The 27,631-nt window shown below is 37.5% G+C and overlaps 1 protein-coding gene across 1 annotated transcript in view; it reads left to right on the top strand.

Annotated features, from left to right (window-relative positions):
• Positions 1-27,631, top strand: part of LOC150097856 (uncharacterized) — a 195,857-nt gene that overhangs the window by 95,240 nt on the left and 72,986 nt on the right. The window contains exon 4 of the mRNA XM_090406611.1: positions 7,312-7,402. Within this exon, the coding sequence (XP_090262737.1) occupies positions 7,312-7,402 (91 nt within the window). The remainder of the gene's footprint in view (positions 1-7,311; positions 7,403-27,631) is intronic.

The following is a 27,631-nucleotide window of genomic DNA, read 5'->3' as shown; positions in this document are numbered from 1 at the left end:
AACAACCCTGTTTCAGTAGGCAATCTCCCATTGAGAGATTTCAAATTTCAAGACCATACATTTAGTTCATTTAAAATTAGTCCACCTCATCTTTCTGGCTTCTTCAATTACTGAAGAACAGACATTGGCACCCTTGAACTTCACATCATCTGTAAACATTTTCTGCCCTCTTTTATTTCTCTCTCTCTCTCTCTCTCACACATACACACACACACAAAAAAAAAAAAAAAAAAAAACAGCACTAATGCAACATCACTTGAAGTCATAGTTGACTTTTGAGCATCATTTTTCTCATCCAACTCTGCATAGATGACCAATGAAAAATCTCTGCTAACTATACTTGGAACATTGCACAACATGTCTCCTTCACCTTCTGCCCAAAAGACATCAGAAGAATTTTGAACAACCTGGATGAAAGGCATCTGGTACTGATAATATTCCAACAGTTGTGCTTGAGAGATGTATACCTGAATGAACATATTTTCTTTATCATCACTACACTATATTTATACTAAACTACCATGGAAGTAAGGACATATTTCAGCTTATTTCAAAAAAAGGAGAGAAGTATCTGCCGTCAAGTTGGTGACCCATTGCATTTACCTCTCCTCATTGCTGCCTAAAGTAATGGAGAAGGTTATCAGCATTAGATTTCAAAACTTGGAGAACTGTCAACTAATTAGTGACTACCAATATGGATGCCACCAGTCAAGATCTATTGCAAATTTCACCTACATCATGGCACATATAATGGTTTCTTCAAACCATTTCATGGTTTATGGAATGGTTTTGCTCTGTTTTGGCAGCATTGAAGATGATAATGTTACCCAAACCTCATTGCAATTGGAATGCAATGTACTGTCATCAGCAAAACTGTGTACTGGATTGGCAGACAGCTAGAGTAGATTGTTTATGTATAGAAGGAAGAGCATGGACAAAAGAACAGAGCCTTGTGGGATGCCAGCATTAGTTGTACAGATAGAAGATAAAGAGACATCCACCATCACTTAAAGTGTCCTGCTAGAAAGCTGGCTACCCAATTACAGAAGTCATGGGGGGCCAACTTAATTATGAGAGTTTTGTTAATAGATCTTTGTGCCAAACTTAGTCTAAATCCTTGGAGATATCAAGGGCAACCACTTGAGAATCACCAAACCTTTCCATGATGTTTGTATAGAGATGGGTGATATAGGTTAGTAGATCCTCTGTTGATCAACAACAACAGAATCCATGCTGTCAGTCATTTATTAGATGTGAATCTTCAAGGTTGCACAGGAGTTGGTAGTTGATGGTTCTTTTCATTATTTTAGAAAGAATTGAGGTTAGAGAAATTGGATGGCAGTTTGAAGGTAAAGAGGTTCACCCTTCTTAGGAATAAGTTGTATATAGACTACTTTCTGGACTGCAGGATAATTAGCAGTAGAATAAGAAAGGGTGAAAAGATGGCATAAAGTGAGGATCAACTCTTTGGCACAGACCTTAGAATGATTGGAGGAACGCTATCAGGACCAGGAGACATTTTTACATCCAGTTTGTTTTTTCTCTATCTGGCAAAAGGTCAAATGCAGTGTTGAGTTTTTGGAATGGTTGATATATGTTTACCATAATCAGCTATTCAACAATTGGAGAAGTAGGAAGCCTGAAGGTTGACTTTTTCTGTGGGTGATGATGCAATAGTATTACCTGGGTGTAATAGTAGTGGGAGTAGTAGTGTTGGGCAGAATTTATGGCTAATAGCTTTGGCTGCCATATGGGCAGGATGCAAGCTTCCTGCTTTTAGCTTTCTCAAAATCAGTTTTTGAAGTGATGATAATTTTCTTGCATTTGTTCTAGGCTTTGGTGTAGACAGTATAGAAAGATGGAATTTCATTATTATTATTCTTACATATGTTTCAAGATGCATATTATTGACACCTTCCACAATGAGTCCAAGGACTCATTGTGGGAGGCACTCTACTCCACTCTGCTAGATACATCTCACCGTCTCTCCCACTACTTGTTTGGTCAAGTACACAATGGCACTACTACTGTCAACACCATCTACTGCCTAGCACCATCAACAACAGTATTTTTTATCTGTAAACTGTGTGTTATGGCCCATTTGCCTGTATGTGGGAGAAAAAAACCAGCTACTCCCATATGAGATTGGATAACTCACTTTCAATTGAAAAAAGCCCATATAAAGATTCCTCTCATGATGAGAATCAAATGTGGGTCTTTTCCAATTGAAGGGCGCAGTGTTCTGTTGTGCTTCCAATTCTGCTATGGAGGCCTGGATGCAAGCACTTGAGGTATGTCTGTCTTGTACAGCCTTGTCACACCTGTGGGGGAACCAAGGCTTAGATAATGGATGAAAATTTAGGGTAGAGTGGGGAATATATGTTTGTGAGTGGTTGTGTATGTGTTGCTCCATGGGGGAATAGAACTGCAGTACTTTGTGGTCTGAGCTGTTATTTTGTTTGCCAAGTCTGAATTTACCAAAAATATCTTCTTCCTCTTCATTTCCAACAACTGCATTTCAGACTTCCATCAAGATTAAGTTTTCTTGAAGATTTACTGTCATCAGTACTTCTTTAGTCTGCTCATATACTTCTTCTATTTCCTTGTCATGGTATCCTGTTGTTGACTTGTATTGATTCTGTATCCCTAAATGCTTTTAATATTTCATTTTAAAAATGTATGGAATTTACAACCGTGTTAAAAAAACTTTTTTATTATCCTGACGTTTCGATCTTCACATCAAGATCATCATCCAGAGCATACATCATATATAAAATATACAATATACAAAACAAGCTGAGTTACATTATTAACTGTAAGCTAAAGAAACAATGATTTGATCACATGTTATTCTACTGGCATGACCTCTAGTGGGGAAAAAAATTACATTAAGCTATATTCTATTTATGATGACATGAATAAACATTCTTTCAGATAGTTTTCTTTCAGAAACAATGATGTCCTATTTACAATTCTTATTTTTGCTTTTAAGATACTGGATTTTCTACAGTCCTGTTTATAGTTGTTCTTAGTGAGGAACATTCTATGGGTCGAATATATACCTTCCATATGTTTGGGATTTTTAGACCATCATTATTGTTCAGATTGGGGTGGTTGATAATAATATCACATGCTTCCTTAAATTTCTGTTAATACCATGTTTTAGTGCGATGTAGACAGCTGCCAGAAAGAACCTAGCTGCTACACAAAAACCAGCTACTAAAAGAAAAAACTGAACTTTCAAGCTATGTAAACGAAGATGTCTGGATGATCCTAGAAAAGATTACAGATAACACAGCAAACCACATCCTCCAAACGAAGAAAGGAAACCTAATTTCCAAATTCCAAAGACTAAGAGAACGACAAAACCAGCCACCATATTCAAAGTTCACCACAGTGAACAACAACAACCAACCAGAAGCAAGAAACAACAGGAGCCACCAATCACCCACAGGTATCGATAACATAGTCAACCTATCTAACCACGCTCTAAACAAACACGAAATCTCTATACTTAACAAAGGTTTAAATTTTGCTATAGCACCGAAATCGATAAACAAACGTGAATTTATGTGTAATATTGAAAGAGGACTAAGATTCATCCTTAATAACATAGCAGACAAAATACATTTAGAAACTGCCAACATTTTAAATCATAACAAAACAATAACAAGCAACATTACTAAACACGAATTAACAGCGATAAAATCACTTAAAACAAATTCGAACATAGTAATAACCAGAACCGATAAAGGAAATGCCACCGCTATGTTAAACCGTACCACTTATGTAGAAAAAATGAATCTACTGGTCTCTGACAATAACACATACAAATTAGTTAACTACAACCCAACCAACAGAAATAAAAACAAAACAGAGAAACTACTTAAGTCAATTACCACTTGGCCCGAAGATTCGGTCAAAAATCTATTTCCTCACTACGCGTGCTCCCCAATAATTTATGGGCTACCGAAAATTCACAAAGAAAACACACCGTTAAGACCTATAGTTGAAGGAATTGATAACCTGACGTATCACTTAGCCAAAAAATTAGTGGCAACACTCAAGGAGTTGGTAGGTCATTCCCCCTCCTATATCAAAATCACACAACACTTCATAAACACCATCAAAGACATTACATTAGAAAAAGATGATTTATTAGTCAGTTTTGACGTCTCTGCCCTCTTCACGAATGTCCCAATCAATGACACAATCCTTCTCCTACAGAACAAATTCCCTCCAGATATCACGGTGCTATTTGTGCATGTATTACGGTCGGGTTATTTTGTATGGCAAAACGCCTTCTACTTACAAAAAGAAGGCACAGCCATGGGCTCGCCATTATCCCCCCCCCATCCCATTGCTAACTTTTACATGGAACATTTTGAGCAACTTGCCTTAGGTTCCTCCTCTCTAAAACCCAAAGTCTGGCTTAGATAAATTGACGATGTTTTCGCAATCTGGTCCCATGGCTGCCAGACATTAGATACATTCCTTAGCCACCTATACAAACAACACAAACACATACAATTGAAATTGAAAAACAAGTGTATCCAGAAACTTCCATTTCTGGATACACTTGTCACACGTCTTCCCTCTGGCAATCTTTGCTTCACTGTTTACTGGAAACCGACACGTACGGGACAATATATGCACATAAACTACTACCACCACCCAACACAAAAACTAGATGTCATCAGCATGCTAAAAAACAGGGCTCAGACGATCTGTTCCAATGACCAGGCACTGAAAGACGAATATAAAATTATCATTAATACTTTACAAAAAAAACAGATATTGCCAAAACACTATTAACAAAATTCTCTACAAAACCTCAATAAAAAACAAAGACAAAGCAGACTACAGTAAAACTATAACCATTCCCTACATTAAAGGAACATCAGACAAAATAAACAGAGTACTACGAAAATACAACTTCAAAGCCATCTTTATACCTCCTGCAAAATTAAAAAGCTTACTCAACTCATCCAAAGACCCACTAGCCCACCCTGGACTATACCATATTTATTGTACTTGCAACATACCATATATAGGAGAAACAGGATGCACAATTCCTATCAGACAAAAAGAACATAAACGACACATTAAATATAATAGTTATGGTGAAGCTGGCCTTTCTGACCATGCCCTGAGTTCCTTACACAGAATTGACTGGAAAAGCACTAGCGGTCTATATCGCACTAAAACATGGTATGAACGGAAATTTAAAGAAGCATGTGTTGAAAGTGGCCCTTCCCTTAATGCATAACATTAGACATATCCGCAAGGAGATGTGTTTTGCATTATAGGAGATACTGAGACAGGAGTGTTGGTAGCTTGCTCCACCTTTGCAACGAGTTGCCCTGGTGTTGGTACCACCTTACCCCAGTCCTGAAGATACTTTCAGGCGCAAACTTTGTTTGCTCACACTTGGATAAAGGATTAAACTAAATTTATTATAGAAGCATGTGAGATCATTATCAACCAATCCCAAACCCAATCTGAACAATAATGATGGTCTAAAAATCCCCAAACAGGACTGTAGAAAATCCAATATCTTAAAAGCAAAAATAAGAATTGTAAATAGGACATCATTGTTTCTGAAAGAATGTTTATTCCTGTCACCGTAAATAGAATTTAGCTTGATGTAATTTTTTTTTTTTCACTAGCTGTCATGCCAGTAGAATAACATGTGATCAGATCATTGTTTCTTTAGCTTACAGTTAATAACATAACTCAGCTTGTCTTGTATATTGATGTATGCTCCAGATGATCTTCATGTGAAGATCGAAACGTCGGGATAATAAAAAAGTTTTTTTAACATGGTTGCAAATTCCATAAATTTTTAAAATGAATGCTGATCACTGTGTAATTCTAAAAGAAAAGCTTTTAAACTTTATGTTCCAATTTCTTATTTGCAAGGGATCCAACAACTGTTATTTCATTTGGGAAACCCAAACAGATTATTCTGTAATCTCTGCTCCAGAAATCTTAATTGTTTTGCCATCTTACCTCACTTACTAGAAGAATTATTGTGCATTGTTTCAGATAGATAGATATATAGATATAGCAGAATAATTCACAGGATAATGGGTTGAAGAGGAAGGAGAGATTAAACTGTGCTGAAGTCACGTGAGTCAGGAAGTGAAAAGATTATTTGATATAGCAGGTAGCAAATGGATAGAATGCATTGCTGCATGGATGGTGAACTCTCTGAATGTTTTTGAAACAATGTATGATAATCATGACCTGTGTGTTTAACTTCATGTGATTAGTCTTAAGATTTCATGGAGGCTTAAAAATAATACTAATACTAATCAAATTTTAAAAAAAAAAAAGTTTTGGTGTAGAGTAGGAATTCTCAACCTATGGTACGCATACCACTGGTGGTACGTGAGCCACTGCCTTACTGGTACATCTAATATCTTGAATTAAGTATAGTGGTATGCCACTGGAAAAGGTTGAGAGCCCCTGGTGTAGAGTATATCTTATTAATAGAGTTACTAATGTCTGCTTGTGTATTCCAATTTCTGAAAAACTAATAAATGAAAAGTGGCTGTTAATGAGATTATAATGTATTGTATTTTAACCTCAAAATTAAACAGATTAATACATAATGAACTTATAGTTTGCTAAAATCTGAAATGTAGAGTTACATATGCCAGTAATTGCTCTGTTAGATGTACTTATTTTATATGCTTTTATGTTTCTTTTTTCTGTGAATATTTTAAATATTGATAGTATAATAAATGAGTCACCGCTCATAAAACATGTTCAGTGAATGATTAGGATGTGATCACACCAATCGCACTCTAATTGGTTCTTTTTTCACATGGCATGACTTTCTGCAGCAGTTTTATTACACACATTTTTGTAATTTTAGGGAGTTAATTATAAAAAAAAACAGCAGAATCCAAAAGTTAAAAAAAAAATTGATAGTTTTTTCAAAGCAGGTTAGTTACCTAAACCAAGCACCTCAACATCTAACTTTAACTTCACATTAACTTATCTAAAAGTGTGTGTAAAACAATTTTTTTGTTATTACAGTGCTAATATTGATAAAATTGCAGTATAATGTTACAGATGTTTTTATTTTAAAAAAATTTGTGATTTACAGACTTTCCATTTAACAGACACCCCTTAGTCCCTATTAGTCTGTTAACTCAAGGGTTTACTGTATAGTTAAAATGTTGATTTAATATATATTTTTCTGAAGCAATTTCTATAATTATTATTTTAAATATATTAAAAAATGCAAAATTAATGAATGTTTTTTAGCTAACCAAATGTATTTCATTATCTTCTTTATAGAAAGAAGAAAACTATAAATTACCTTTAAAGAAAACTTTTCACTCTTCTCATAAACATCAAAGTTGGGAATTTTTGGATGCAGAAAACAAAGGTAGGCATTGCCTGTATTTAGGAGTTTGGATGAATGTGTGTAATATTAGGGAATTTTGGCAGAAAACTGTTTGAGTAAAAGTCTTCAATCAGATCCATTTTCATGGATCTGATTGAGGACCAGTTAAAGAGCTATTGCTGTTTGAGATTTTAAAAAATTATTATTATTGTATGGGCACTTCCATGGAATCCGAAGACTCATCATGGAAGACCCAAACACTCCACACAATCTGTCATACCTTTCCTTGAACCGAGTAACAGACAAAGCACTCACAGCTGACCCTGACAACCCATTCCACTCATTCACAATTCTCCAAGCTAAAAATGCAGGGGATTATCAAATTAATGAAAACACCTACAAATTTTTTGGAGAATTTTTTTATTAAGAAGCTGTAGACCCTCAGGCTGTTAGAACACCATGAATTCAACATGGAATAGATTGATACAAGTTAGGTACATAAGATAATGGAATTTGAACCCATTCTTCCTGCAAAATATGTCCCAACTGTACAAGTGATGTTGCAAGCAGAAAATGTGATCAAACCTTGGAGAACCAATTGGAGACAATGTCTTGTCCGTTTACATACTTTGTCAAGATGTTCAATACTGTGGCTCATGATACACCTATGATTTCTACCATTTTGGTTACAGCAGCTCCTTCAAGCTGCACTCAATGAGCATACCTTTTTGGAGGTCAATGAGGTCTGACATTTTGCACACTAACTGCACAACAACAACAATCACAGAGACAACATCATTGGCAATGTGACACTGCCGTATGATATTGACTATCAGCAGTACCATAGGCAATAGTGAATTAGCTGTTGTGCAGTTAATGTGCATAATATCAGACAGCAGTGACCTCCAAAAAGGTATGCTCATTGGAGTACAGCATGCAGGAGCTGCTGTAACCAAAACAGCAGAAACCATAGGTGTATCATGAGCCACAGTATTGAATGTCATAACAACATGTGGAAACAGACAAGACATTGTCTCCAATTGATTCTCCAAGGTTTGATCATATTTTGCAGGTAGAACGGTCCTAAATTCCATTATCTTATGTGCATGACGTGTATCAGTCTATTCCACGTCTAATTCAGGGTGTTCTAACAGCCTGAGGTGCGCTGACAACTTATTAATAAAAAAATAATAATAATAAAATTCTCCAAAAAATTTGCAAGTGTTTCCATTATTTTGATAACCTCCTGTATAGACCTCACACCCCTACTAACCACACCTTTATTCAACTTTCAGGGATGACATCTTGTTCTGGCCCCTCTAGCCAAATGCTGAAATATTTCCCCTGTATCAATCCTATAAAATCCTTTAAGAATTTAAATGTTTCTATCATATCCATATCCTAAAAAGATAGAAACATTCTATCAAATGTTTCTATCTTTTTCTCATACCAATCAACTTCTGCAATCCATACACCTCCAATCTGTCTTCATAGGGAACATTGCACAGTCTACTACTCACTTGGTTGCTTGCCTCTGAATCTTCTCCACTACTTCCTGATTTCCAAGAAACCCAAGAATCCAGACTTGGGCACTAATCCAGATGTGGATGTATCAAGGCCTTATCAAGTGGAATAACAACTTCCTTATCTCTACTTGTTGGTGTGGTCTTCAATTGCCAAGTAATCTTATTGGCTACATTGTTAACCTTAGCAATATATCCTCTAAACTTTAACTCTCTGCCTACTACCACCATCCAAAATCTCTAGCCTCATCCGTTTCCTGAAGTACAGTTCCATCAATGTGAACACAGCTTGTAATCTGTTTATTCCAAATTGCATAATTTTACATTTCTGCACATTAAACTGATACCCATTATCTTTTGTCCATACTGACAGCCTATTTAAATTGTCCTGAAATCTCTCCACATCTCCTTTATTAACTAATACTCTACCTAATTTCAAATCATTAGCGAACAACTGAATATTTCCTTTCAAATTATTTTTTATATCATTTAGAAATTAAAAAGTAGTGGTCCCAGCACTAAACCTTGCGCAGACGACTAGTGACCTGTTTTCTGCATTGATTCTGCCCCTCCATATACCACTTTTTGACATCTGTCCAAAGCCACCTTCTTATCTAGATAACCAGTGTCATGACCATCCCCATTTTTTCTAATTTGCATAACAGAGTTCAGTGTGGCATTTTGTCAAATGCCTTTGCAAAATTTTCCAGAAAAATCATCATGTGGCCATTTTCTTTATCCAACTCAGCTGTTATCTATCCTATATATATATATAAAATGATAAGCTTTTTATGTCACGTTTTTTGAAACGTTTTGAAACTCAGGGGCTACCCTGAGTGTCGAGTCTTCACAAAGAACCAGCCTACCAGTCCGCAACTCGGGGGATTGGGCGCTAGGAGGCAGAACCCCCTTTCGAGTCATCAGAATTCAAGGCTTGGGGAGTTGGGTGCTGGGGGGGGGGGGGCGGCTTTCGAGTCATCAGAATTCAAGGGAAATCGGCCTACCACTCCAGAACTCGGGTGGTTAGGTGTTAGGGGGGCAACCCCCTACCCCCTTTTGAGTCTTCAAAATTTGAATCGTCAGAATTCAAGGAGAACCAGCCTACCATTCCTTGTGTAGAGGCTTAAGTGCTGTGAGGACATTATGTTGGAGGTTTAATGGATTTTTTACAACACTCAAAAAGAATTAAAATAGAATTTAATACTTCCTATATTTCGTCCTAGTCACTAGGACATCTACGGGGATTACAAAGACAATTAATGTAACATGCACACAAAAACTTACAATACTAAGCCCAACCACGTGGGTGACAATAAAGTCCTATCTAGGTGGAGCGCCCTCTAAGGGCAGTTGTAGGTGGCCTGGAATGTAAGGTGGGACCTCTGGTGATGACTGTTTCCCAAATCTTCGGAAGCTTAATGCAACCGTATTTGTTAAGATTTGGTTGGTTTTTGAGAGCTGCTGCTGCTTCTAAGAAAAGTCTCTCTTTCTTGAATTTGCTGTGGTGGAGCATGGTGGTTTTCTTCCATGATACTCTGTGGGTAGTGTCCAAAACATGGTCAGCCAAGCCTGAATGGCCATAGTTGTGTTTAACGATATACGACTTGTGTTCCTCTAGGCAGATGGATGCTGATCTGCCTGTCTGTCCAAAGTACGCAAGCTTACAGGAACAGGGTACTTTGTAAACTCCAGGCAGAGAGAGAGGAGGGAGCTGATCTTTCGTAGAACGGATAAGGGTAGCCAGTTTGCGGTAGGGCTTATATGCTGTGTGTAGGTTATACTTTTTTAGTATCTTGGCTATTTTTTCCGAAGTGCCACGGATGTAGGGTATGGTGATGGCATTTTTAAATTCTTGTTGACGAGAGGGACGGGGAATGGGGGAGGAATTGATTATTTTTTTGATGCTGTGTTCGCTGTAGCCATTGGAGAGGAAAGTTCTGTGTATGTGGTTAAGCTCAGTAGCGAGGGCGGTTCCACTGGAACAAAGATTGTGTGCTCTCTTGGTAAGGGTTTTAATGATGCCATATTGTTGTGAGGGGTGGTGGTGGGAGAGTTTGTGAATGTATCTGCCTGTGTGTGTGGGTTTTCTGTATACAGTGAAGGCAAGTGTATCATTAGGCAGGCGCGTGACTAAGGTGTCTAGGAAGGGTAAACAATTGTTCTTTTCCTTTTCCATAGTAAACTGGATTCTTGGATGTAGGCTATTGAGATGACCAAGGAAGGAATCTAATGTGTCTGGGCCATGAGGCCAAATAGAGAACACATCATCTACATATCTTAGCCAGATAGAAGGTTTGAGTGGGGCTGAGTCTATGGCTCGTTTTTCGAAATCTTCCATATAGAAATTGGCAAGGGGGGGGTGAGAGGGGGGAGCCCATGGCGGTTCCCTCTATCTGCTTGTAGATTTTGTTATTCCAAGCGAAATACCCAGAGTTGATGGCAAAGGAAAAGAGATCTAAGAAGTCAGAGGGAAAAACGTTTTCTAAGAGAGATAAAGTGTCAGTTAAGGGGATATTGGTAAACAAGGAGGAGATATCAAAGCTTACTAATATGTCTGTATTATTCAAGGTTAAACTTTCTGTGAGGGCTTTAAAGTGGGTCGAGTTTTTTATATAGGAAGCTGAATTTCCGGTAAGGGGGGACAGAGAGTTGGCCAGCTGTTTAGACAGTCTGTAACAAGGTGCATTGGTGCACCTTGCTAGCCATTCCTCTCCAATGGCTACAGCGAACACAGCATCAAAAAAATAATCAATTCCTCCCCCATTCCCCGTCCCTCTCGTCAACAAGAATTTAAAAATGCCATCACCATACCCTACATCCGTGGCACTTCGGAAAAAATAGCCAAGATACTAAAAAAGTATAACCTACACACAGCATATAAGCCCCACCGCAAACTGGCTACCCTTATCCGTTCTACGAAAGATCAGCTCCCTCCTCTCTCTCTGCCTGGAGTTTACAAAGTACCCTGTTCCTGTAAGCTTGCGTACTTTGGACAGACAGGCAGATCAGCATCCATCCGCCTAGAGGAACACAAGTCGTATATCGTTAAACACAACTATGGCCATTCAGGCTTGGCTGACCATGTTTTGGACACTACCCACAGAGTATCATGGAAGAAAACCACCATGCTCCACCACAGCAAATTCAAGAAAGAGAGACTTTTCTTAGAAGCAGCAGCAGCTCTCAAAAACCAACCAAATCTTAACAAATACGGTTGCATTAAGCTTCCGAAGATTTGGGAAACAGTCATCACCAGAGGTCCCACCTTACATTCCAGGCCACCTACAACTGCCCTTAGACGGCGCTCCACCTAGATAGGACTTTATTGTCACCCACGTGGTTGGGCTTAGTATTGTAAGTTTTTGTGTGCATGTTACATTAATTGTCTTTGTAATCCCCGTAGATGTCCTAGTGACTAGGACGAAATATAGGAAGTATTAAATTCTATTTTAATTCTTTTTGAGTGTTGTAAAAAATCCATTAAACCTCCAACATAAAGCCTACCATTCCAGAACACAGGGGTTGGGCACTGTAGGCACCAGGAGGGGGTTTTATTCTATTATTAAATATATTTAATAATAGAATAAAATATTAAATATTATTAATAATAGAACTAACCCAGGGCGGGGGGTTAGTTCTATTATTAAAAGTTAGTTATTCACCTCTGTTCCCACATCAGCCTCTGTTACAGCAGTAACCTCACTGTTAGGTTCAATGGCCTGTCACTGCCAAGTAATTTGGCATATTTGAAATTTGATTAATGCTCTGAAAGAGAAGGTAATCCTATCTGCATAGTATAATTTAGACAGCATTTGTGTGTGTGTGTGTTCTTTTAGCTGGTTTACCTGTTATACAAGATGAAAAACTAGTTTCTTGGAGGAAAACAATTCCACCTCCTTCATTTGAAAAACCTCTGAATGTTTTTCACATCATAGACAGGTTTAAAACTCAGGTCTTTCCAATCAAAGGGCATATACATTCCTAACTGAGATACAGAGGTACTCATAGCTTTTCATTTTTGAGAAAATGACAACGTACACTAGAATATTAATTCAAAAACGTTAATCAATATTGTACTATATTCTGGCAATGTTACATTGCCATCATCGGGGATCACAAAAAAAAAAAAAATATATATATATATATATATAAATACATGCGTGTGTGTGTATGCAGCCAAAAGAATTTGAAGCTCTGCAGTAGATTAAAAGCACAACAGAATAATAATTACCAAAGCTGATAAGGGAAATGTTGCTGTTGTTTTAAATCAGTCAGATTAATTCAGGTAAGCTTGCTTCTTTACTTCTAGATTGTTTTATCTATCTCCCTATAGACTATGATTCCATCATTGCACAAATCAGAACATAGTCTTCTTAAAAAGGCTACCTCTTAACCTGTGGAAGTTACAAACAGACTAAATTTTTATAACTCTACAGCTCTGGATACATCTAAACTAATCCTGTGGCTTCCTCTTTGAGAGGCATACAGCTGATGAACCTGGATATATATGAATATATGGATTACCAAAAATCCATAAACATGTGCCATTATGCCATTGTAGGATAGCATTGATTCACCAACATACAAATTAGCCAAACATTTAGCCAAAGTGCTCATACAATATACTGACAATACACCTTCACACATCAAAAATTCAGCCCACTTTAAAGCTAGTATAGAAATCCTCACACTCCAACGCATGGATATAATGGTCAGTTTTGATATCTCCTCCTTATTCATCTAAGCCATATTTCCTCCTGACATCATAGCCCTATTTCAGTTCACCATGAACTCAGGCTATTTCGTTTGGCAAGGAAAATTCTACAGGAACAGCTATGGGTGCTCCACACTTGGCCAACTTCTTTATGGAGACTTTTGAAGAAAAAGCCATAAATTCTGTCCTACATAAACCCACTTCTGGCTGTCTACCCACCTGGATACACTCCACGATTTCTTAACACACACACACACATAACACACATAAACAATCAACACCTGGATCCATATCTTGGAAAAGGAAAACAACAACAGTCTCCCATTCCTAGATACTCTGATTACACGCCAGCCTGATGGACCCCTGGCATTCTCCATATTTAGAAAACCTACACGTATAGGTAGATAAGTTCACCGGCAGTCATCCCCCTTCCCACTAATATGGGATTATAAAAACCCATATTATAATTATAACAGGGATTATAATTATAATATGGGTTTTTTTTAAATTATTAATTTTAATTATAAAAAGGTAATTATAAAAATTATAATTATAAAATTTAATTATAAAAAGGTAATTATAAAAATTATAATTATAAAATTTAATTATAAAAAGGTAATTATAAAAATTATAATTATAAAATTTAATTATAAAAAGGTAATTATAAAAGGGATTATAACAGGTCAAAATTAATCAGTTTGGATAATAGTGCCCTAACTACTGAACTTGACCATATCCTCAACACTTTCTTCTTAGCCAATGGCTACAATCCCCACAAAAAAATATTAAACCATGTAACCCCAACTCCCCTCCCCTTTCAAAGCAGAGATTACTCCAAGTCTATAACCATTCTATATATATGGGGCATATCCAAAAAATTAACAAAAATTCTAAAGAAATACAACCTGACAACTAATTATAGACCAAATAAGAAATAGGTATCTCTTATTTACCAACCACATTCCCTACACCCACCAGGAGTATACCTGGTCTCTTGAAGTTGCAAGCTGTTCCACTATGGCCAAACAGGCAGGACAGCCAATATTAGGATATCCGAACACAAGGACTACATCTCATTCCACCAATTCAGCCACTCAGGACTAGATAACCATGCTTTAGACACCCACCAGAGGAGTGTAAGAAGGCCACTCTATTACACCACAACAAATACAAGTATGAAAGACTATTCATTGAATCTGCCTCAGTTCTGAAAAACTTTACAAATCTCAACAAATTTGAGTGCTTGAGACTGCCCTAAATTTGGGAAGCATACACTTCAAGATTGTCAGCCCAACAGCCAATACAACCAAATTTAGCCCACTGGGGGGCACCATTTTAGGACTCTAGGCCCGATTTCCGTTGCTTTTATTCAGCCTCATTTTCTCATTGTTAATGCCTGCTTGCACATATCATTGTTTTTGTGATCACTGATGATTGCAATATAACATCTCTATCCTACTCAGATGGCTCCATTGCATCATCACATACAGAAAAGGCGATCTCCTGGTTTCACACTTTGCTTCCAATTCACGCATATTTGGTAAAGGCAAATGTCCCCCAACCATTCCAGTTGCCCACTATATCCTTTTGCCAGAAAGAGATCTGCAAAATACTGTCCAAAAAAGACACAAAAAAAGTCTTCCTGCCCTGATGGCATTCCTCCAATTGTCTTGAAGGTTTGCGCACTACAACTATCTCCCATCCTATGTCGCTTATATATACTGTCTTACTCCACTGGTATCTATTCCACAGCCTGGAAATTGGCCTATGTTCAACCCATTCCCAAGAAGGGTGACAAGTCACTGCTGTCCAACTACCACCCCATCTCATTCACCTCAGTCCTGTCTAAATTAATGGAAAAAATCATCAATTTCTAATTCCTAAACTTGAAGTTACCCGTCTAATAAATGACTGCCAGTATGGATTCCATTGCTGCCGATCATCAGGGGATCTGCTTGCATATGTCACCTATCTCTGGACGAATGCCATGGAGAAGTTTGGCAAATCTCAAGCGGTTGGACTTGATATCTCCAAGGCATTTGACCAGGTCTGGCCCAAGGGCTTACTAAGCAAGCTGCCATTGTTTGGTCTATCTCAAGACCTCTGTAGTTGGATTGCCAGCTTTCTGTCTGGACACACTATGTGTGGTGGTGGAAGGCTCCTTATCCTCTCACCAACCCCCTTTTCCTACTATATATCAGTGACTTACTTCAGCTTACCTCCAACCCAACACACGGTTTTGCAGACGACAGCACATTGCACTCCTCCCTTTCTTTTGATAAACCTTACTCCACACAACTCACCTCAACCTAGTCAATTTCAATACAAATAAAACCCAGTACTGTCTCATTTCTCATAAAAAAACAACCATTTTCTCCCAGTATTATTTTTGACAACACCCAAATTTCCAGACAATCTGAGATTTCTCATCATCATCAAATTCCTGCCATGTACCCTCAAGGGGTGTACAGGATATGACAGTACTACATGAAAAAATTACATCATTACTAACTTCCTATCTACAATTTTCCTCCAAATCAGTCTGTTACATGTCAAGACTGCAACATTATCAGATCTTATATTTCTATCGTCTAAGGCACTTTGTACCGTATCAATCCACCTATATCTTGGTCTTCCTCTGGGTCGTTTTCCTGCCAACCTGGCAGAGAACACTTGTTTTGCTAATCTTTCCTCTCCCATTCTATTTAAGTGACCATACCACCTGAGATTAGCTCTGCTAACACATTCCTGGATGCTGAAAATGTCAAGTTCGTTCCTAATATTCTCGTTTTTAATATGATATTGCCATTGATGCCATCTGTTCACGCCTCTAATCTTTCTCAGCAGCACTCTCATATCTGCGGTCTCTAGTCTTTGGTCAAGTGTTTTACTTCTGACCCAGCTCTCAGATCCATAAGTTAAAACTGGTTTGAACACTGTCTTGTATACAGCTAATTTAGTGTTCCGACTAATTTCTTTCTTATTCCATATGAATTTATTCAATTGACTTCCCACCATACCAGCATTGCTGATTCTGTTGTCTATTTCTATATTTAATTTACCATCTTCAGTAAAAATCGTGCCTAAGTAGCTGAAATGTTTTACTTGTTCCACAGGTTCTCCATTCACAACACAGTTGACATTTTCAATTCATTCTGCCTATTTTCATTGTCTTTGTCTTTTTATTGCTGACCTTCATACCATATCTATTACAACAGCTATTCAATTTAGTCAGAGAATCTTGCAGACTTGTAGCGGATTTATTTAGAAGTATAACATCATCCGCATAAAGCAAAGAGCTGACATTAACATCTCCAATTTTGATATCAGGTTTAATACTACATTCCTTCATAATGTGATCCTTATAGATAATGAATAACAGTGGGGATAATGTACATCCTTGTCTCACACCAGATTTAACATTAAACCATGTACTTCTGTACCATGTACCATGTAATCCTGTACTTCCTTCAATTCTAACTGCTGACTTACAACTCAAATAAAGACTAAGTATTGCTTGATATAATGCCCCATTGACACCATATAACTGCTGTGTATTGAATAGCTTCTCTCTTGGCACCTTGTCGTATGCCTTTTCCAACTCGACAAAACTTAAATACAGATCTTTGTTATATTCCCATGCTTTCTCAACTATTTGTCGTAAAGTGAAGATCTGATCCTGACAGCCTCTATTTGGCCTGAATCCAGCTTGTTCTTCACCAAGCTTTTCTTCCACAATTCTTCTCAACCGTTTCTCAAGTATACTTGCATAGATCTTGCCAGGAACACTCAGTAGGGAAATACCTCTGTAATTCTCACATTCAGTTTTATTTCCCTTTTTATATATGGGTACTATGAGAGCTCTACTCCAATCATCGGGAATTCGTCCCTCTGTCCAGGCTTTCTGAACTATGTAGTGCAGCCACTGTAAGACTCTTATACCACCATACTTCAGCATTTCTGGTCGAATATCATCTACTCCTGCTGCCTTTCCACATTTCAAGCCTTTGATGGCTTTTTCTACTTCAAGTATGGATATGTATTCCTGACTGCATGCCTGGTCAGTGTTTTTTATCACTGTGCTGTCATCACTGCTTGTTTCATTTAGCAGTTTTTCAAAGTAATTACTCCATACTTCAAGGATATCTTTTTTCTCCTGTTTTCATGTCACCTTTATCATCTCTAATTCCTTTTACAGCACTCTTTCCTCCATTCCTAAGCTTCTTCAACAACCTCCAGAATATTTTGCCACCTTCTTGATATTTATTTTCTATATTCTTGCCAAAGTCCTCCCATGACTTTTGTTTAGCTAGTTTTACATAGTGTTTAGCTTTCTGACATTTGTCTCTGTATTCTGTAAGAGTAAAAGCTGACTTATTTGCCAGGAACTTTTGATATGCTTTCTTCTTTTCCTTCACTGCCTCTTTAACTTCCTGTGTCCACCAGGGAGTTCTGATTTTTTTATCCTTGCACACAACCTCACCACATGCCTCTCTGGCAGAATCAATCAATGTTTTCTTCAGAGTTTGCCACTGAATCTCCAAGGTTTGATTCCTGTTCTCAAACGCTTTCATTTTCTTTTCAATAATCTTTGTGTATTTTAGTCTACAGTTAACATCTGAGAGCTGCTCAACTTTTATTCGCTTTAAAACTTTCTTACATGTTATTCTTTTCAATATGAAATTCAATTTTATCCTGCTCAAGACTAAATAGTGATCACTTCCAATTTCAAATCCTCTGTACACTCTGGCATCCTGCACCATGGAGAAAACATCACTATCAACAATAACATAGTCAATGAGACTTTTCTTATTCCTAGCCTCTTCTCTCCATGTGAATTTGTGCACATTTTTATGTTGGAACATGGTGTTAGTAATAACCAGTCCATGTCCTGAGCACAAATCCAACAGATATTTGCCATTATTATTAGCTTTGCTCTTTTCTCCAAATTTTCCCAAAATATTTTTGTATGTCTCACAATCATTTCCTACTCTGCTATTTAGATCCCCAACAAGGACCAACTTTTCCTTTTTCATTGTGTCAGTTGCTTTTTCTAAAGCGTCAAAAAATTCCTCCACTTCTACCTTAGTAGAACCTTCTGTGGGACCATAGGCACAAATAAGTCTCATTGTCCAGTTCCCCATTCTCATATTTGCCCACATTACTCTACTTGAGACTGACTGCCATTCAAGAAGATTAGCCTCCTATTTTGTGTTGAATACTATGGCTACTCCTTCTTTTCCTTGATTGTCATTGCCTGAATATAACATTTTGTAATAATTGCTCAGAAAGATCTCACCAGTTTTGGTCTTTTTTGTTTCAGTCACCCCTATTATGTCAATCTGGTACTTATCTAATTCCTTAGCTAGCTCCATTTCTTTGCCATTCAGGCTTCTTACGTTGATAGTTCCGATCTTTAACTCTGGTGATGTTGAGTTGGGGTTTGTTTTCTGAGATTTCTCTATTCTTAGAATTACCCTGACATCAAGCCTCTCCTGGCATAAACACATAATAACCATTGCATCCTCAGCTTCTAGAAAACTAGGATTTCTCTTTTGCTCAAGACATTATTTCAACCCTGAACAGCTGTTAACCTTATATAAATCACAAATCCTCCCAACCATCGAATATTGCTCCCACATATGGGGTGGGGACCCCAAAAGCTCCCTCAAAATGCTCGACTCAATACAGAGGAGAGCAATCAAACTTATTAATGACCCATCTCTTACCATCTCACTCCTCCCACTTTCACACAGACAATTGTTGTCTGCACTATGTGTTTTCTACAAATATTTCCATGGAAAATGTTCATCCAAAATAGCATCAATAATTCCCCCACTTAGTACTAAGCTCGTTGGAACACTGCAACTGCTGCTCAACATCCCTACACAGTGCACCTTGAAACCCACAGAACAAGTTTCTTCTCCTCCTCTTTCATCCTCGCAACTGCAATACTGTGGAACAGTCTTCCCCTTGATTTGTTCCCTAAGGAATACAATATACAGTCATTCAAATCCAATGTGAACAAGTACCCTCTTTCCCAACCTATACACGGTACTAATATACTAGAGGTCGATCTACCAACCGCTCGTCTATGGACTCAACATAAAAAAAAAATATAAATAACATTGCTGAAATACAGGAAGGTATTGATTAAAGTTTTTTAATTAATATTCTAGTATACATTGAAATTTCCTGAAAAATTAAAAGCTATGTAGAACCAACGTATAAGCTCATCTACAAGAACTGAGGTTCTCATTTTGAGAATATACAATCATGTTTAGTCAATTCTCAAAATTACCATTCTAGGCATCAATACACAATGGAAATTATCTCTGTATGGTAGTGTAGGTCATTGTGTTCTTGTTATGATCTTAATGAAATGACGACAGCACAAGAAATGAAATGAATTAAACAGACATTTTAATAATTCCAATAATTCATCTCTTTTGCAAGTTATACAATATAAATATTGTAACAGTGCACACAGAAAATAAGTGGAGATTGGAATGAAAGCGAGAAGGCCTTAGAGAGGTGCTCTCTTTGGGTACAGGCATTCATAACTGTTAGGTGAGAGGTCTAAGAATTATTGTTTCCCATACTTGGGAATTTTCACACAGCCATATTTATTGAGGTTCATTGGATTTTTTTAGATGTGCTGATTCTATCAAAAGTCTTTTATGGTTGTATTCAATGTAGTAAAGCATTCTGTTTTTATATTCTATGCAGGGTGTTTAAGGTATAGTCTGTTAAACCTGACTGACCATAATTATAGTGGCAGATACTTCCAGTCTAGTATATACATGAAACTGAGAGAGGAGGAAAATTTTTTGATTACACTATTTTTAATGTAGTGTAATCTGTAACCTCCTTTCCACAGTGCTGTATGTTGACAGGAGCTGTGGAAAGGAGGGAGGGAAAAGTATTTTATTAATTATATTAATATTGCAGTTATTAGATATGAAGGTAGGTGCTGAAATATTCTAATGTCATGTTTTAGTGATCTATCTACTTATTGCAATAAGGTGACAGCAGCATTGGACATGGGAGATGGATACACAGTAGCATTACTCTTTTGCAAAGGCTTTTGATAAGTTGATAGTCAAACTAGAGCAGATGGGGGTTGGATATTAGATTAATGCATTGAATTGGAGATTGGCTTTATGATAGGTATCAACAGGTTGTGTATGGGAGAGCAATATCCCAGAAGAGGGAAGTCACTAGTGGTGTGCTGCCTCAGCAGTCTGTTTTAGGGACATTGCTGTTTAACCTGTATCTTAATGATATTGGAGAAGATTAATGAATGGGGATATACAGTTGATTGAAGAGGATGCAAAGTTGGGACGAACTATGAGGAGTAGAGCAGATGTTGTGCTTTATAAGAAGACTTAAATAGATGGAGTGAATGGGCATGGGAGTTGGGAGCCAGTTCAATGTTTAAATTTTTGGTTTTAAAATTTGGAAAACACAGATGGGATGTAGAATTTACTGTTGGTGGGGATATATTGGAGGTGGAGGAAATAAAATATCTTAGGATGATGGTGGTGGATAAGGATCTAAAATTTAATTGTTAGGACAACACAACAAATAGTGGATATGATGTGGAGGAGGACACTGACCTGTAGAAGTAAGGAGATTCTGGATATTGTGTAATGGGTTAGTAAAGATATTAGGAGTTGATTTTTTTGCTTGGAGGGTGTTGAATGGGTAGAATAGGTTGCCAGAGGTTGTTTTGAGTGCTTCATTAGTGAATGAGTTTATGGAGAGGTTTGATAGGGATTGTGAATGAAAGATGTGTATTGATATGTCATCAAATCTTATAGTCTTATTGACATCAAGGTTATTTATGTCCTCAAATACATCCTACTTACTCACAATTAAGCTATCCTCTCCTGTGCCGTCTACACTTAAGTTCCTCATGATTCCACCCTTATAGTAGAATGAAGCACCCTTATTAATTGATCACTGAATACCTCAACAATGTCTTCTATAGCAGTTACCATTCTACCATTTTCATCCATTAAGATCATCTTACCATTCTACTTGCCACATATCTAAAAAAAAAAAAAAACTCTCTACATTTTTTTTTCACCTGTTTTGCAATTTCTGTTCATACTTCACTTTTGTTGTTCTTTATAGTTTTCTTGTAACTGATTACCATTATTCAACTTGTACTGCCTCCAGAGTGCTTTCTTCTTCCAAATTTCACACTCAAGCCCCTCATGTATGCATTTTACACTTTCCTTATTCAACCATTTAACCTTTCAAATATATATTGATGCTGTTATGTATTTCTTTGTCAGTTCCCAAGCAACATTTATTTCCTTACTGCTCAACCCCTCATTCCATGCTATAGCTCCAAGCTGTCTCTTAAGCTTGTCATAATCACAGGCCTTGTACTTTCATATATATCCTTTCCTTATAGAAGTCCGCATATGGCTAGTCATAACCCAAGTGATCAATTGAACAACTGGAGGAAAGTGTGAAACCTCAATCACAATTACATCTTCTGATGAAATGAACAGATTTAAAACTTTCAATCCTCGCGTGTCCTCCTTTACATGCTACCCGAGATAGTTATCTCTCAAAAACTCAAGAAATTCGTTTTCCTTATTCCCAAATGCTATCTTTTCATTCCAGTCTGTACCACCACAATTAAAATCACCTATGATAATTACCTTTCCTTTGCTCACTCATCCAAGTTATTTATACATTTCTTCATCACCACTCTTAACATTCCCTGACCTATAACAAAATCCATCTAAATATATCACCACACTGCCTCATAACCATTGCCACTATTTATCTCTTTCATGTCTACCTACCTTATGTGGACATAATTCCCTTGCTATCATCAGCAGCACTTCCCCTCTCTTCTTGTTCTTACTATCCTCATGGAAAGAAATGTGTCCTTCCATTTCTATTCCTGTTAGGATTTCATCTTAATTCAACCATATTTCACTTATTCTACTGATTTATTTTTGAGATTGATAAACTCAATCAGTGATGCCATTTCTTCTCCCTTATGTCTGATGCTTCTGGCATTTGTAAACAAACACAGCAGTTCATTTTTAGGTCTATAACTAGTCCTATCCAAGTCACTCCCTGCCAACCTGCCCAATCACATTTTGTGATTAGGCAAGGGCAGGTGCGGTGGTGATAAATTTTATCACTGCTCACCATCACATATATCTGCTCAGTCTCAAATTCCCCACCCACTCTATTCCATTTCTATGCTGATAATCTACATCCATACATACATTCACTGCTACTTCTAGCATCTGATCTCCCTATACCATGTCTTCCTGTCCACCTGGACCCCCCCATTTCCCTGTTCCTCTTGCATTCCCTTTCTCTCTTCATTTCTCACACACTACTACTACTACTACTGTGTGATCTTTCACTTCATCTCTTACTTTGACCTCTTGCTTGCATCACAAACTGCACTTCCATCTAGCAACACTTTCTCCAGTGCACTCATTCAAAAGCCATTCAAATGCAATCATGACGCTTGTATAATTCCATTCTTCCCTCAAACACATGCTACACATCCACAAACTGTATTCCCATCTCCTTACACAGCTCCACTAGCATGCCAGTCATAATTCTGGCTCTCTGCCTAAACTCATCATTGTCATACCTTGGCAACACACTGACAACCTTTCACACTATACTGTTATCTTTCACTTTTTTCAATTGCCTCGTAATATTCACCCTTACATTCTCCTTATGTCCAGTTAAATCATTTTTCCCACAACCACCAGTAATTCTCTTGTTTATTTCCTCCGCATGTCTAAAGCCTGAATTGTCTTGCTCATTTTCCCTCCTGGATAACAGACCTTATGGACTCTCATTATCTAATCCTCTAGCAGTGGGATCTCCTTACACTGTTATCCTGGAAGCACTCGTCACCTTTTTTTACTCCTTTGTCTTTCATTATATTCTTTTGCACATTTTCATTAGTTCTCCTAAATGTCTAATAACACTCTGCATATTCCTCATTTCATTTTTAATTTTCAATAACCGTTTCATCAAATCTTGCATTCTAACAATTTCAATCTCTGTCACTCCCGTAGTCTTGCTCCCAACCAAACTTCACCTTACTTCAGTTTCCTCATTTATACTTCCTTTTTTCCCCTTATCACTACTAACTTTTGCTTCTACATTCTTGCATTCTTTCACTCCATCAGTTTCACTAGCTTTTGTTCCATTTCCGATTCTTTCATTTATGCCATATTTTATTTCTTCAGTCTGTTTTGCATTCATTAACTCATAGTCCAATAAAATATTGCATTTCCTACAAATCCATACTGTCTCTCATCTCCTGTTTATTCTCTTGTATTGAATTCATTTACACTACTTGTACTCAATGTTCTCCAAAGGCAAGCAATTCGAATCACATAGCACTCTTTGAGAGAAAAAAATAGCTCTCTAACCACTTTCTTGACTCGATTCATTTTCAATTTCTTTGCATGCCCTCATGTTCTGTCTCTATTTTCTCTCTCTCTCTCTCTCTCTCCATATTATCCATTTGTGTACTTTCAGAAGTTGGTAGGTCACTATTAGATTATTATCATTATTATAGAGGTATCTCCATAAAGTCAAAACACTGACTGCAGGAGATCCACGCTAACCATTATTCACACATAATACCTATCATACCTCTCATTAAACTTATTCACTGTGTTGGGACACTGACAACTACCTCTGGCAATCAATTGCACTCATTCACTACTCTCCAAGCAAAGATCCTATTCTCCACACCCTTGTTAACCACATTCTTACACATTTTCCAGGGGTAACACCTTTTTTCTATTCCAACTTCTGTACTTTTCAATACAGGAGTTGGGAGCACATAGGGATTATTTTACATACCTTTCACCAGCTTGATCGCTCATCTCCAAGAAACCCAGGTAACTGAATCGTAGCCTTATAAAGAGAAATAATAACTTATCTATCTTTTTTGTTAGCTGTATTTTTTCAGCATTCATGAAATCCTTTGAGATATTTTGCCAACTTTTGCAGTATGTCCTCTGAACTTTAAACCCTTACCTATCTACCATTACTCTCAAGATCACTAGCCTCACAATTTCCTGTAACAGTACTATCAGTATAATACAGAGTATGCAATCTTTACATCCTGAAGTGCATAAGCTTAAATTTGGGAACATTAAATTGATAACCATTGTCCTTTACCCACACTGTCAATTTATATAAATTATTCTGCAGAATATCAACATCACCTTTATCAACTATTGCAATCCCCGGTTTTTCATCATCAGAAAACAACTGAATATCCTTCCCATAAATGCCAGCCTGGTTGGCTGAGTGGTTAGAATATCCACTGTCCATCCAAAAGACTGCAGGTTCGAATCCTATCGTGGGCATGGTTGTTTGTGATTGTCTGGAAATACTAGTGGTGGTGATCGGCAGTAGATGGTGTAGTTGCGGTTAGTTGATTGAGTGGTGGAGATGGAGAGTTGTGGAGTGAGTGCCCTCCCTCACTGATTCTTTGGACTCCCTGGAGGTGTGACATAATAATAAATAATAATAATAAATCTCTGCTATATCATTAAAATAAAAATTAAAGAGTACTGGTCCTAGTACAGAGTGCTGGAGCACTCCACTGTTAGCCATCTCCATCCTTGCCAGCGCCGGCCTCATATACATTCCCATTTCTTCAACATACATGTTTTTTTATTTTTTTTTTTTTTTCATATGATGATACAATGGCCTTGAATCCTTTTACAGGGAGGTATAGCACCATCCCAGCTTCCCCCCACCCTCCATTTTTATCTAGGCTCAGGACCGGCATAGCCAACAAATCAGGCCTATGGCTGGGTCTTAAGTATTCCTGACTGTAATCCATGTGTGTGTGTTCATGGGGCCGATTTGCTTGTTCAGGGGGCGAAAAAAACCCAAATTTCCAAGTGACCCCCCCCCCTACACACCTCTGCATGAGACTAGTTAATTCAGCTTTCATTGAAAGAGACCAGATAAAGGTTCCTCACATCATAGATGGAGATCGAACCCAAGTCTTTCTAACCAAAGGGCTTCATTTATACCGACTGAGCTACAGAGGCTCTTAATATATATGTAATAGTTTTCCATGGGGTATTCTGTTAGATGGCTTTGCAAAGGCTGGTAATATCATAGTATACCATTTCCTTTATCCAAATCTACTGTCATCTTATTATAAAATCTGAATCAATTACTAAGGTAGGACCCACCTTTCACAAATCCATGCCACCCTCTGTAACATATCATATTCCTCTTTGCCCATTCCTGAATTTTACCTTTAACCAACTTTTCAGATACACCACTCGAGAGATACTAATTGGTCTATAATTTGCTACTTCTTTCATGGAGCAATCTTTATGTAGTGGAAATATCTTATCCTCTTTCCACTACCTTAGAACCTTGCCAGAGCTGAGACTTAGATTAAACAACTTCATCAGGGACACTGCAATTTCTCTTCCACATTCTCATAGCATGCAACCTGACATACCATCCAGTCACACTGCTGTCCTCTCATCGATATTTTCAATATATTGAGTACCTCCAGTTCACCTACCTCAGCCTCTGTCACATCAGTAACTGTGAGGTGTTTTCTCCACCTGAATGATATACCCTTGCAAAGGTATTGATGGTGCTATACTTAGAAAGTGGATGAAATTTGATAGGAGTGACAGTAGACTGAAGTTTAGAGGGCATGTTGCAAGTGGTCATACCAGATTTCATCACCTGGTTTTCATTGTGATGTGAAAACATGGGAGAGAGTCTAGAGACAAGTGTCTAAGACAATATTAGGACTCCAGAATGTTGGCTATGGAGAGAGGTTGAAGGAATGTGGACTACAGTGTTTATTGGTTAGGAGGAAAAGAGGTGATATAATAGAGACATTTAAGTTTTTGAAAGGATTTTATTGAATTGAACCAGAGGGCATTATAAAAAAGAGTAGAAGGCAGGAGAGAAAGAACCAGAGGCCATCACGAGAAGTTATATAAAAATGTGGCGAAGAAGGGTGTGAGGAGTAGATTTTTTACATGGAGAATTGTCAGTGAATGGAATGCGTTACTGGAATTGTGGAGAGTGTTATGGATTTTAAGATTCAGTATGATAAATGTAAATGGAGTGTGTAATAATAATTCTTTTTCTCACTTGTTATATAGCAAAAAAAAAACCTCTTTTGGATTCACTTTGGCCTGCTCTTAGCTTTCTCTCAATCTGATTTAGCCTTGCTTACCATACTAATTACTTTTTGCCTGCGCTTTGTATTGCTCATGAGCATGCTGATTCCTTTTTTGTTCATATTCCTTTCACAATGCTTTTTTGCAGTTTCTGCTTTATATCACTATAATCCACCTAATCCCTTCTCGGTTTATCCTCCTGATTCTAGGTATGCGGTCCAATACTGCCTCTCTCAAACATCCCTTACCACCTGCTTTGCAGTCTCACATAAACTCTTTCTTAACTGAGAGAATTCCACATGTTGAGCAACCTCCCAGAAAAAGACTTGCATGGTCACTTTCCTTATTTGGAGGTACCATTTGATAACAGCATCAGAAGACCTACCTATAACTACTGATGCTGTTATCAAATTGAACATGCTCAAACCCCTGCCAACTGCATTACATGCTGTTTCAGATAATTACATGTTAATAAGAATACGAATTCCATTTCTATTTCCATCTTGCCATGTAGCCTTTCCTCCTTCCAGTCTATATATACATAGTTGAAGTCTCTCATGATAATTACTCTGCCAGTGCATGGCATCTGTACCCTCAGGTTTATAACAGCAGCCTACAATATATTTTGCCCCATTGATCTCTGTCTCACACCAGACAGCCCTGAATGAATCATCTCCCCTCAGATATACAATCCTCCTTAATATCTGTTTTTGATGGTTGAGGTTCTTCTGCTGTTACTAATAATATCCCTCTCCTGTTTCCTATATCACCTCTAAAACTACTATATTCCTTACACTCTATCCTTCACTGATGCCAAAAATATTTGGCCAAGTCAAGCTGACAA

The sequence above is a fragment of the Typopeltis vanoorti genome, chromosome 16, assembly GCF_054136105.1.
Source record: "Typopeltis vanoorti isolate ZY-2024b chromosome 16, IOZ_Tvanoo_1.0, whole genome shotgun sequence".
Taxonomy (NCBI): Eukaryota; Metazoa; Arthropoda; class Arachnida; order Uropygi; family Thelyphonidae; genus Typopeltis; species Typopeltis vanoorti.
The sequence above is the reverse complement of the archived record's forward strand: the minus strand, read 5'-3'. Positions and strand labels throughout refer to the sequence as shown.